Source organism: Herpailurus yagouaroundi, unplaced genomic scaffold (genome assembly GCF_014898765.1).
Source record: "Herpailurus yagouaroundi ecotype Mexico unplaced genomic scaffold, PumYag 188, whole genome shotgun sequence".
Classification (NCBI taxonomy): domain Eukaryota; kingdom Metazoa; phylum Chordata; class Mammalia; order Carnivora; family Felidae; genus Herpailurus; species Herpailurus yagouaroundi.
Genome location: NW_024412419.1, coordinates 8,010,084 through 8,023,150, shown reverse-complemented (window position 1 = coordinate 8,023,150; position 13,067 = coordinate 8,010,084). Strand labels below are relative to the sequence as shown.

At 42.2% G+C, this 13,067-nt stretch overlaps 1 protein-coding gene and 1 long non-coding RNA gene across 2 annotated transcripts in view; both read left to right on the top strand.

Moving 5' to 3' along the window:
* NOL10 (nucleolar protein 10) overlaps nucleotides 1-13,067 on the top strand; it is an 89,577-nt gene that overhangs the window by 6,026 nt on the left and 70,484 nt on the right. The window contains exons 4-8 of the mRNA XM_040496058.1: nucleotides 3,029-3,106; nucleotides 4,465-4,502; nucleotides 5,705-5,841; nucleotides 6,581-6,646; nucleotides 8,234-8,294. Coding sequence (XP_040351992.1) covers nucleotides 3,029-3,106; nucleotides 4,465-4,502; nucleotides 5,705-5,841; nucleotides 6,581-6,646; nucleotides 8,234-8,294 — 380 coding nt within the window. The remainder of the gene's footprint in view (nucleotides 1-3,028; nucleotides 3,107-4,464; nucleotides 4,503-5,704; nucleotides 5,842-6,580; nucleotides 6,647-8,233; nucleotides 8,295-13,067) is intronic.
* On the top strand, nucleotides 10,751-11,902 carry LOC121044094 (uncharacterized). Its single transcript, XR_005797122.1, has 2 exons — nucleotides 10,751-11,469; nucleotides 11,688-11,902. It is a non-coding gene; the product is annotated as an uncharacterized LOC121044094 (long non-coding RNA).

Here is a 13,067-nt window from a genome sequence, read left to right as displayed (position 1 = left end):
TTTTTTTTTTAAACATTTATTTATTGCTGAGAGACAGAGCATGAGCAGGGGGAGGGGCAAAGAGGGAGGGAGACACAGAATCCAAAGCAGGCTCCGGGCTCTGAGCTGTCAGCACAGAGCCCGACGTGGGGCTCGAGCCCACAAACTGCGAGGTCATGACCCGAGGCGAAGTCAGATGCTTAACCGACTGAGCCCCCCAGGCGCCCCCATCCCGTTTTTTGATGCATTTCAGAGCAGGTTGCAGATACCAGTATACTTTTCCCATAAATACCTCAGCATGTGTACCATTAACCAGACCGTATTTATCTACGGCTTTTCTTTTAGGTAGATTTACATGCAGTGAAACGCACAGATCTTTTGAGGAGTTTTGACAGATGCATTCACCTATGTAGGCGAAACCCCAGTTAAGATCTAGCACTTGCCTCTCACCCAGAAACTTCTTTTGTGCCCCTCACAGTCCATCCTGATCCCACCCATGCACCGGCAACCACTGCTCTGTGGGAAACTTGATATAACTGTAGTCACACGCTGCATATTCTTTTTATGTGAGATCTATTTTCTTAGGTCTTTGAGATGCGTCCATGCTGGCACAGGTGTCACTGGTTTTTTCTTTTTACCAAATAGTATTTCTTCATAAGAATGTACTAGAGTTTATCCATCCATTCTCCACTTGCTGGACACCTGGACTGTTTTCATTTTTTTAGTATTATTAATAAAGCACGGTGGACAATGTTACACAGGCTTGTTTTGGAGGACACTGCTGGGCCATAGGGTAGATGTATGTTTCGCTTTAATGAGCGGCCACCAGACTTTTTCCAAGGCGGTCAAGATCATTTTACATTCCTACCAACAATGAGTGAAAGTTCCGGGAAGGGTTGCTTTTAACATAATTTTCTGTGTAATGGACTAATATTTTTTATGCCACTAACATTCTATATTAGTAGTATTTATTCGTTAGTATCAAAAAGCCCTGAAATATAGGTAACTTTTAACATGTTATAATTTAGAAGAGCATTATTCAGTGTGTGTTTTGACTGTGATCGTGGTGCCTAATCCTGTGTATTGTGCACTTTTTTTTTTTTTGCTGACTTAACATTATATCCATTTATATCTCCTTTCCAAACACTTGCTTATTTGACAGAACTTTTATACATCTATATGCCAGTCTCTTTTGTTCCGTGCTGATGATTGTCTCAGTATTAACACATTTCTTAGTCTCCAGTTCATATGTATGAATTATATATACTGTATATGGTTTAAATATGTCAACAGTTATATAATATATAACGTGTTACGTGTGTGTATATTTGTATGTTATACTGCATAACCATTACAAAAAATTTTTTTTTGTTAATGTTTATTTTTGAGAGACAGAGACAGCATGAGCGGGAGAGGGCAGAGAGAGAGAGGGAGACCCAGAGTCTGAAGCAGGCTCCAGGCTCTGAGCTGTCAGCACAGAGCCCAACACGGGGCGAACTCACGAGCTGTGAGATCATGACCTGAGCCGAAGTCGGACGCTCAACTGACTGAGCCACCCAGGCGCACCCTACTACATACTATTTTTATTTATTTTTTTATTTTTTTTCAATGTTTATTTATTTTTGGGACAGAGAGAGACAGAGCATGAACGGGGGAGGGGCAGAGAGAGAGGGAGACAGAATCGGAAACAGGCTCCAGGCTCTGAGCCATCAGCCCAGAGCCCGACGCGGGGCTCGAACTCACGGACCGCGAGATCGTGACCTGGCTGAAGTCAGACGCTTTAACCGACTGCGCCACCCAGGCGCCCCAGCCTACATACTATTTTTAAATGAGGTCTCGGGGATTTCGAGAACTACCTCATTCCTTTTTTTAAAAAAAAAATCTTTGGCTTTAAAGACCAGTCTTTTTCTCTTTTTGATTGCAAACACGATAAACTTATAAAACATGCAAACATTACAGAATTGCAGAAGACACGATGTGAAATGCCCTAGAATTGCACTTCACGGGGATCATCACCGTGCTTCTGCCAGCTTCTTCTGTACATGGTGCTCATGCCGTCAGTGTTGACTTATACAGACGTGGGACCCTAGGCGCCACTCTGGGGCGCTTCCCTGTGCTCTCTGCCCTGTCTCTTGTCCTCGGTGGCATGTTGTGGTGGCTTTCCCCGTTGGCACAGGCCTGCGCCATCCTCTCGTGAGCCATGTGATGATTGGCCATCATTTATTGAACCATTTCCACGTCAGTATGCGTTTTATTTGCTCTCAGTTTTTGGCCAGTTGTAAACAGTGCTGCGGGAAACACCCTTTGTGTCTTTGGTACACTTGTGGGTGTGTTTCTCCGGGATAAACTTGTATCAGTTGAAATACAGATTCAAGGTGTACAAACATCACATATTTTACAGATTTGCCAGATTGTCCTCCAGAGAAGTTTATACTAATCACCAAGTGTATGAGAGTGCCTTTTTAACACTCTCACCTACACAGATATTAACCGTCTTTTAATCTTTGCCATTCTTTAAAAAAATTTTTTTTTTCCCAACGTTTTTATTTATGTTTGGGACAGAGAGAGACAGAGCATGAACAGGGGAGGGGCAGAGAGAGAGGGAGACACAGAATCGGAAACAGGCTCCAGGCTCCGAGCCATCAGCCCAGAGCCTGACGCGGGGCTCGAACTCGCGGACCGCGAGATCGTGACCTGGCTGAAGTCGGACGCTTAACCGACTGCGCCACCCAGGCGCCCCTAATCTTTGCCATTCTGCCATTCTGACGGACAGTAACTGTCTCGTTGTTTTTGTCTACTTAGTCAGATTATTTGTGAAGTTTAGTAGTTACATGTGTTTCATTTTCTATGACCTGCTTGTTTATCTACTTTGCTGGTTTTCTCCTTGGGATGTTGGGGAGGGCTGCTTTTAAATTCTTTTTCTTTCATGTGGTTATAATGAATCCTACTTACTTACTTCTAAACAAAAAGTGTACTTAACCTGTCTGCAGGATATTGCCAGTGAAAAGTACCTCCTTTAGGCTTTACATCACGTTAATCTTTTTTATAGGAACATATAAACCTCGGGTTCGATGTTATGACACCTATCAATTATCCTTGAAGTTTGAAAGGTGTTTAGATTCAGAAGGTAAGTAAGAGATTAAATTTGAGTTCATGAAAATAGCATTTTTATATGTGGCTAGTTGTCTTCTTTTCAAATTTTTTTAAAATTGATTTTGAGAGAGGGAGGGAGAGGGTGCACATGTACTAGCGGGGGGAGGGGCAGAGAGAAGGAGGGGCAGAGAGAGAATTCCAAGGAGGCCCCACACTGCTCGAACTCACAAACTGAGATCATGACCCGAGCCAAAATCAAGAGTCAGACGCCTAACCCGCTGAGACACCCAGGCGCCCTAACTCTTCTGCTTTTTAAAATGGGAATGCGTTGTGTGTCAGTTTTCTTCGCTGTGTAACAAATTCCCACGAGTGTGGCAGCTTAAAACATCCGTTCGTTAGCTCGTAGCCCTGTAGGCGAAGTTCATCCAGGCCGTGCCGTGTTCTGTGCTCGGCACTGACCTCTGGGTGTCGGCCGGGCCCACCTGGCTCTTACTCGGAGGCCCCGGGCAAGGATCCGCTTCGCGGTTTCCGCTTGTCGGCAGAATGCAGTCTGTTGTGCTTGTAGGGCCGAGGCTCCCGTTTCCTGGCAGCCGCGGCCTGTGTTCCTTGCCACCTGGTCTTCGCCGCTAAGCCAGCGCCTGGCCGTTGGGTCCGTCTCCTGCTTCGAGTCTCTCTCCCACTTCCCCTTCTGCCGGCGGCAGCAGAAAACTCTGATTTTAAAGGGCTCGCGTGATGATAAATCTCCCCTTCGCCATCGCCTGCGATGTAGTCACAGGAGGCTCCCCGCATTCCTAGGCTCCGTCCGCTCTGCAGAGAAGGCGACTGACTGCACAGGGGGGAGGGCAGGAAATAAGCAGGCATTTCTGTCAGGCTGCTGGGGTTTGGGGTCGAGAGAAAACAGGTAACGGGCTAAGTGTTCTTCAGCTTGTTTTACCCATTCCTTTTTAAAAACAGTACAAACTCCACATGCCGTTTGTACTCTTTATGTTTAGTGGGTGAATGAGTAAAAAGCTGCTGTTCTCTTTTTTAAAGAAATAATTTTCTTAATGTTCTTCTATGTCTGTTTTGGGCATCTCCGACAAACCGGTAGAATTTAGAAGTCGTTATGTTTTGTGAGTTTATTTAATTAGCTTCAGTTCTGCAGAAGATCTGGTTGATCTGCGTTGAGAAATTATAAAGCTTTTAATTTTCCATTTGGTGTTTTGGGGTCAATATAATATGGCAGCTTTCTTCTTGTTTTATGGAAGGACAAAAAAGGGGGGGGGATCCGGTGTTTATATATAGTTTGTACATAGTTTTTGTGTTGCATTGGAACCTTTGCCTCAGGTTTGCATTGTTATGAAGAATGTGGATTGGTAATTGTAATTTTTCTTAACTTTTCTTGTTTTTCAGTTGTCACCTTTGAAACTTTGTCTGATGACTATTCAAAGGTATGCTTGATAGTATTGGGTCCTCAAGAAGTCGTGAGAAGTATTTTTGTAATGTTCCTGTTGTTACATTAAAAATAGCTGTGTGGTAAAATAAAACCTATTATTTTCTATGAATATATTTTTTAGTTTGACACACGTGTGATATATAGAATATCTTTTAAAAGGACAGTGAGAGCGATAGCCTTTGGCCCGTCTAATACCAAAATAAGTTTCCTGGATCGCATATGAAACTTCATCTGTGTTGTCAAGAATTGTTAGCGGCCATCTTTTTTAGACCATGTTAGATTGTAGATTTGTGATTTTTAATTTTTACATTGACACTGGTGTTATTTGCCAAGCTGCTTTCGTATGTGAAAAGTAAAATAACGTTGTTATATGCTTAATTTTCTTAACACTGCAAATAGGTAGTCGTGGAACAGTTCTGAGACAGCTCGAAACACAGCTAAATATATATATTTTTTTCTTTTCTTTTTTGGTCCCATTAGTCCGTCTCTCAACCCTTAGGTCGTTTTCGGTAGTTACAAAGTTGTCAGTAGAGTACCTCATTCAATTTAAAATTAAAAGTTTTTGAAAGTAAAATAAAAGCTTAGTGACGTCAGATGTCATCTGGAAGGAAAATTGAATTTTCTGAGCTGACGTGGCTTTATGTATTGTCCTCGGTTCGGAGACTGGAGCCCAGTTGATTCTTTTGCCTGTGGTGGTCATTAATCATGTGTTCGGGGACATGGCATTTTATAGTGTATTTTTCCCTAGGTATTGATGGATTTGCTTCTAAATACCATCTGCAGTTTCTAAGATACCTTTGTAATATATTAACATTAGGTTGATACAGGGAGTTTATCAAACCCTGAGTGGTAATTGTGGGATTATTAAACTGTGTTCTTCAGGAAAGTAAGAGATTACTCTCTGAAGTTGCCAAACATTGCTCTGTGCTGTAAAGTGCCGGGGCCAGGTGCACGAAGGGCATTTGTTTTCAGTCTCTCTCAGAGGGCAAGAAAAGCTTTCCTGGGGTGCAAGAAGGCATTAAGGAGGCAGGGCAGAGGTTTGATTCTTAGTCCAGGTCCTTGGTCACCATGGAGACTTGTGCACACAGAGCGGGTGGGAGAGATCACAGTTTCTCCTGCTTTGTCAGTTCTAGTGATGATGAAATAAATGCTTTTCCTAGAAACCTCAGCAAACTGATTTTCTTCTTTCATTTGCAGATTGTTTTTTTACATAATGATAGATACATCGAATTTCACTCACAATCGGGTTTTTACTACAAAACCAGAATACCAAAGTTCGGGAGAGATTTCTCCTACCACTATCCGTCCTGTGACTTGTACTTTGTTGGCGCGAGGTATTGGGGCTGATCACCTTTGCTTTCTCCTTTCCACCTCCAATTTCTGTTCTTAAAATCGAGGAGAGGAATCAAGAGAGGGATAAGACATGGTCCCTCAAAGGGTATAGTTCCAAAGTAACTGCTCATTTAGAAATTGACTTTTATTAGCGGCGTGCTCTGAATCTAGAGCAACATGGGTACCTAATAGCGGTCTTAGTGGTGGTGAAGTCGGTTGCGGAACCCCATCGCATGACATTTTGAAACCTCATTTTTAAATACCACATTCTATATGATGATAAAAATGATAAATCATTTTAGAAAATTGGGAGAATATTTTCACAAGTATGAATAAAAAAACCCCATAATCATGTTGCCTTAATAGTGTTTTATTGTATTTCTTCTCGTCTTATATATACCTATAGATCCATTTTGGATCTTGGATTCTCTGTGTTTTTAAATAATATTCTTCTTAATAAGTTCATAATATTTCCTTGAATGTTTCCTTAAACACGTGAGTTGTTTAAATCACTTTTATACGTGAACAGACTCACAAATAAGGTGATTATTGTTTAGGCTTAAGATACATTTTGGTGTTTTTGGAGAGAAGTAATGCCTTGTAAGCCAGAAATGTATATATGTATGTGTGTGTGTGTGTATATATATATATATATATATATAGGTTTCTAAAATTTATATTTACTTGAAGCAGAGTTCATTGCCATTTACCAGATTTCTAACTTTATTCATTACTTTGCAGCTCTGAAGTTTATAGATTGAATTTAGAACAAGGACGGTACTTGAACCCGCTGCAGACGGATGCTGCGTGAGTGTCTTTTCAGAATCCGGGTGTTTCTCTCGGCCAGGAGGGGGAGCCAGACGCTCAAGTTATCAGATAGCTTGTTGCATTTAAGCAGAGCTCTGGGCAACTTGGTTAAAAAGAGTTTCAATTTGTCTTGAACATAAAATTCACCAGAAGACCTGGTGGTTTCTTTAAACTTTTAATTTTTTTGGCAGACTAGAAAATTTTTATAACTCACTAAGAAGTCCGGTTTATTGTTTTTTGCAGTGTTCTTTAAATTCTCATGATTTTGTTCTGTGATATTAATCTCTCGTGGAGACATTTTGAATTAACTTGGAGCTTCATTTTTAAAATTTTATTTTTTGTGTTTTGCTGGCAGACGTTTTCGGTTTTTTCAAGTTTTCCTTTGATTATACATTATAGTCTACATTTTTGTCTTATTCAAAGAGAAATCCTTAAGAATACATTTGTCATAATCATAATATTGAGTAACAGTAAGGGTGATAATAGTGAAAATACTCTGTGCCAGATATTATTCAGCATTTTATATGTATTAGCTCATTTTATACTTACAACAATTTGGGGCGCCCGGGTGGCTCAGTCGGTTAAGCATCCGACTTCGGCTCAGGTCGTGATCTCGCGGTCTGTGAGTTCCAGCCCCGCGTCGGGCTCTGTGCTGACAGAGTCTGTTTCACATTCTGTGTCTCCCTCTCTCTCTGACCCTCCCCCATTCATGCTGTCTCAAAAATAAATAAGCGTTAAAAAAAATTAAGAAAAAAAAAACAAAACTTATAACAATTTTACGGTAGGTACTATTAGTATCTGCATCTTACAGACAGGACCGCTCAGGCGCAGAGAGGATAAGACCACGGTCACATAGCTAGTAAGGGGTAGAAGCTAGATAGTTCTCCTCCAAGTGTATAAAGAACTTGTTGGGTTTTCCTTATCGCTTTGAAAAGGTTTTTAAAGGTTGGAAGGACATGTGGTGACAGAGACTAGGTAGACCCTGGCTAATGTTTTCACATTGGCTTGCAGCGCTCTTACTCTCTTTAAAAAAAAAAACAAAACTAGAGTAGCTTCATGATGTGTTGTTGAAGAATAAAAAGTTATCTGCTCTTTCGCTGCACCCTTCCCTGTTTATGGGAGCTATTACTTATTTGTCGAGTGTCTTGTCTGGATGCTGTGCTGCACGTTTTGTAAATTTTTTCATGTAACCCTCACACAACCAAAAGAGGTGGGCGAGGTGTCCGTTTTAAAGAAAAAGAAAAGGAAGCCTCGATGAGTCTCCCCGGCCCAAGCTAGTCTGGTCTCAGGACTGGCTTAGTGGTTGCCCGTGTTCTTTCTGCCGGGGGAGAAAACATGGAGAAAGTCAAATGAGCCTCGGTTCTCGTGGTGGGAGATAGTATTTCAGAGGGAATTCCTCTCTCGTCTCATCTGCCTGGCAGATCGAGTGTCCTTCATTTCTGGTGTTTTTTCACGCGCAGGTGAGTGAGGAAGAACTTGCATGTTTTCTTTCTGTACAAGACTGGGCTGTTTATGTAGAAAGTTCACCGAGTATCCCTTCCGCTAAAATAAATAATAAAGCTTTCCGTTGTTGCTTTCCTGTTTTAGGGAGAATAATGTGTGTGACATAAACTCAGCGCATGGCTTGTTTGCCACAGGAACAATAGAGGTAAGCGTATGTTGACTTTATTTTTTTAAATACTTGTTTCACGTTTGATGACGAGTGGAGTTTTACTCAAAGACAGAGTTGCTTGTGGAGCCTGGGGGCCCAGTCAGTTCAGCATCCGACTTCAGCTCAGGTCATGATCTCAGTGGTTCATGAGTTCGAGCCCCGTACAGGGCTCACTGCTGTCAGTGTAGAGCCCACCTTGGAGCCTCTGTCTTCCTCTCTCACTGCTCCTCCCCCTCTCTCTCTCTCAATGAATAAACACCGGAAACAAAAAAAAAAAAGGACCGAGTTACTTGTTCTCAGCAGGGTGCCAGTGGAGCCACAGGCTACTGGTTGCTGCTTGTATGGAACATTGGTACCGCTCCACGGTGTTTCTGTTGCTGCACACTGCCCCCTCGTGCATCTCGTCTGGCTTTGACATCGATCATCAGGAGCTAGACGAGCATCACCAGCTCCACGGGACCAGCGGCTGTGCGACAGCCAGCCTTTTTCTTTTTTTAAATAATTTTTTTTTCAACGTTTTTATTTATTTTTGGGACCGAGAGAGACAGAGCATGAACGGGAGAGGGGCAGAGAGAGAGGGAGACACAGAATCGGAAACAGGCTCCAGGCTCCGAGCCATCAGCCCAGAGGCTGACGCGGGGCTCGAACTCACGGACCGTGAGATCGTGACCTGGCTGAAGTCGGACGCTTAACCGACTGCGCCACCCAGGCGCCCCTGCCAGCCTTTTTCTTAACTGGAGGCACTCTGTCCCGGAGTCCCGGCTCTCTGATACTTACTGGTTTTACAACAGAATCGATTGCCCTGAGGCTTAGTTTCCTCATCGAAGAACTGCAGGTAACACCACCTTGCCAGCTTTATAGAGGTGCTGGTGAGAACCCCGTGAGATGCGCCACGCGGAAGCACCCTACGCTGTAGAGGCGAATGGGATTGTGATTGTGTATCCTGCGTAGTAGCATTCGGGAAATACACAACATTTTCCTTTTAAACTGTAGTGCTTTTGAATCCCTGTTCTTCATGCTTGTCAAGAATTTTCCTAGATTTGCTTTAAAAAATTTTTTTTTTAATGTTTAGAGAGCGAGAGAGAGGGACAGAGCACGAGTTGGGACAGGGCAGAGAGAGAGGGAGACACAGAATCCGAAGCAGGCTCCAGGCTCCGAGCTGTCAGCACAGAGCCCGACGCGGGGCTCGAACCCACGGACTGCGAGATCATGACCTGAGCTGAAGTTGGACCCTTAACAGACTGAGCCACCCAGGCGCCCCTAGATTTGCATTTTTAATTACAATAAATACTCCTAGTAAAAAAAAGGTCAGAAACGTATTATTGAAAAAAATGTCATCTTGTACTTTCCAGTCACCAAATCCTACAGCCAGAGTTAATTCTTTAATGTTTCTTTCCAGGTATATGCAGGTATACGTACGTGTTAGGTATTTTTAAAGTTTTTTACAAAGATGAAATTATATACCGTAGCTCTTCATTTGCTTTTTTTTTAAACATAATAGTATAGACCATGCATCTTTATACATTTGTACTTATTACTTATAATGCTAAACTAATTTTGAAAAACTGATGGCTAGGATTCCTTTGTTAGAATGTACTACAGTTGATTAACCCAATCCCATGTGCATGAAATTTAGGTCTCTTCTCAAGTTATTTATGTATTTATTTAAAGTTTATTTATTTTGACAGAGAGAGGGAGAGACAGAGCATGAGTAGGGGAGGGACAGAGAGAGAGAGAGGGAGACGAAGAATCTGAAGCAGGCTCCAGGCTCTGAGCTGTGAGCACAGAGCCCTGTGTGGGGCTCAAACTCATGAACCGTGAGATCATGACTTGAGCTGGAGTCGGGTGCTCAGCCGACTGAGCCACCCAGGTGCCCCTGTTTATTTAAGTTTGTTCATTTTGAGAGACAGAGAGAGAGAGTACTGTGTGCAATCTGGGGAGGGGCAGGAAGACAGGGAAAGAGAGAATCTCAAGCAGGCTCCACACTGTCAGCGCAAAGTTAACCTGGGGCTCAATCAAACAAACTGAAATCATGACCTGAGCCTAAATCAAGAGTCAGACACCCAGACTGAGCCACCCAGGCGCACCTCTCATCAAATTATTTTTATGTTAAAAGATTAGGATTTGAAATGGACACAGTTGGCCTAATGAAGATATATAAAACTGTGTTGAATATATTATAATAGTATTGTGCCTAAATCAGGCCAATGAAGCATTCTCTTGGTAAGTACTTTTCTTGAGATTACCAAGGGGAGGTTTAATTTAAAAGATTTTCTTCGGAAAAATAGTTTTGTTTTTTTTTTAATGTTCGTTTATTTTTGAGACCAAGAGAGACTGAGCATGAATGGGGGAGGGGCAGAGAGAGAGGGAGACACAGAATCAGAAGCAGGCTCCAGGCTCCGAGCTGTCGGCACAGAGCCTAATGTGGGGCTCGAACCCACGGACCGTGAGATCATGACCTGAGCCGAAGTCGGACACTTAACCGACTGAGCCACCCAGGCGCCCCTGGAAAAGTAGTTTTTAAATAGAGTCCTCACAGACCAGTTTACTCCTTACGATACTTGCCCTGTAAGAGAAGGTGTCCACCAGAGCAGGCTACTCCCTCACCAGCTGTTTGTTAAGCCTGTCCCTGAGGGGAGACTGGACCCGCTCTTGCCTGAAGGCGGGGTTCCTGAAATTCCTGGATTACCGATTACCGGGGGGGCTTGACATTTGGTATGCATAGTCAGACCAGACTTCCACAGTCACTTTTACATGAAGTCGGATATTCCATGTCGGGTTTTTATTTTTGTCAGTGACAGGTGTTGTTACTTACTGTCAGAATCAAACAATAAGGGCTTGCGTTTTGGGCTTTTCGGAGCACGTAAGAGTGTGGGCTCTAGCAACAAATGTTCAAATTTAGGTCACACAGAGCCGTTATGGTTAAAAAAAAAAAAAAGTTTGTATTTACTCTGGAATTTATCTGCATACCTGTTTTTTTGTTTTTGAAATGTGATTTTTCTTTTTTCTGTCCATAAAGTCTGTTAACTCATTTTGAGAAGGCATGAAGGCCAAACCACTTGGAATTGCTTGCTGCATGATGTCTAAGATTCCCTTTATTTATCTTTGTGACAGACACATTTGTAATAACACTAAATGACTCACGAGGTCAAGCCTTTTAAGGATGTTTGAGGTCTTACTTTTCAACATTTATTTATTTTGGGGACAGAGAGAGACAGAGCATGAACGGGGGAGGGGCAGAGAGAGAGGGAGACACAGAATCGGAAACAGGCTCCAGGCTCCGAGCCATCAGCCCAGAGCCTGATGCGGGGCTCGAACTCCCGGACCGCGAGATCGTGACCTGGCTGAAGTCGGGCGCTTAACCGACTGCGCCACCCAGGCGCCCCTGAGGTCTTACTTTTTAAGGTGGTTGTTATAGTAAACAGTTTTTTAAAAAATCTTTGTTTTTTTATCATCACAAAATTAAATAAATACAGAAGAGTAAAAAGGGAGACGCGTAGCTCCCTTTCTGCCTACCCCAATCCTGTTTCCTTACACTTCCTAAACACTGTTAATGATTCACTGTGTCCTCTCAGGGTTTTCTGTGTTAGTACAGTCATTTTTTTTAAAAAGATAGTGGGATCATACCTTTTTTTTTTTTTTTTTTTTTTTTTTATGAGACCAAGGGAGAGACTCTTAAGCAGGCTCCAAGATGGGGGGCCTCAATCCCATGACCCTGCGATCATGACCTGAGCTGAAGTCAAGAGTTGGATGCATAACTCCTGGATTGAGCCACCCAGGTGCCCCCCATACTGTTTTCTTTAAGTAAACTTTTTTTTACCTGACAGATTGTGGACGCATTTCTAGTATATGCACATCTAAGTCATTCTTTTCAGTGATCACGTAGTATTCTTAGATGGGTTATGCCACTTGTTCCCTTACTCTGTTGGTTGCAGTTCTCATTTTGTTTTTTTCATGTTTTGCTTTATTTGCTCTATTTGCTTAATTTCTTGCTTTTTATTTTTAAAAAAATCTGAACATCTGAAAACTTCACTTTCTGCAAAGTTGAAAACATAGTTCACTAATCACTTATATACATTTTGCACATTTGCTTTCTTTTGCTATAAAAATGCATGTGTATTATACGAAATATGTTTTTTGAGCCATTTGGAAACAAGTTGCAGACATTATGATATTTTAGCCCTAAATACTTCTGAAATGTTTTTCTTGAAAGCAGGGGCTTTGGAGCTCCTGGGTGGCTCCGTTGGATAAGCATCCAATTCTTGGTTTCGGCTCAGGTCATGGTCTCATAGTTCGTGGGCTTGAGCCCTAGCACAGAGCCTGCTTCAGGTCCTCTGTCTCCCTCTCTCTCTGACCCTCCCCTTCTCACGTGTGCGCTCTCTCTCTCTCTCAAAAATAAACATTTAAAACAAAGCCCAAGGACTCTCTCCTATAAATCATATTACTGTTATCATCCCTAAGAAATTTAAATTGATACAATAATGTTACATATTAAATACTTAATGCTGATGCAGTATTCAGATATCCCCAGTTATATACCAAAGTGTCTTTTACAGCTCCTCCCCCATCCACCCTCCCAAGCAAACCAAGGTCCAGACAGGGATCATGCATTGCATTTTGGACTTCTTTTCTTAACCAATCATCCATTTTTTTTCTTTCTTTCTTTCTTTCTTTCTTTCTTTCTTTCTTTCTTTCTTTCTTTCTTTCTTTCTTTCTCTTTTCTTTCTTTCTTTCTTTCTTTCTTTCTTTCTTTCTTTCTTTCTTTCTTTC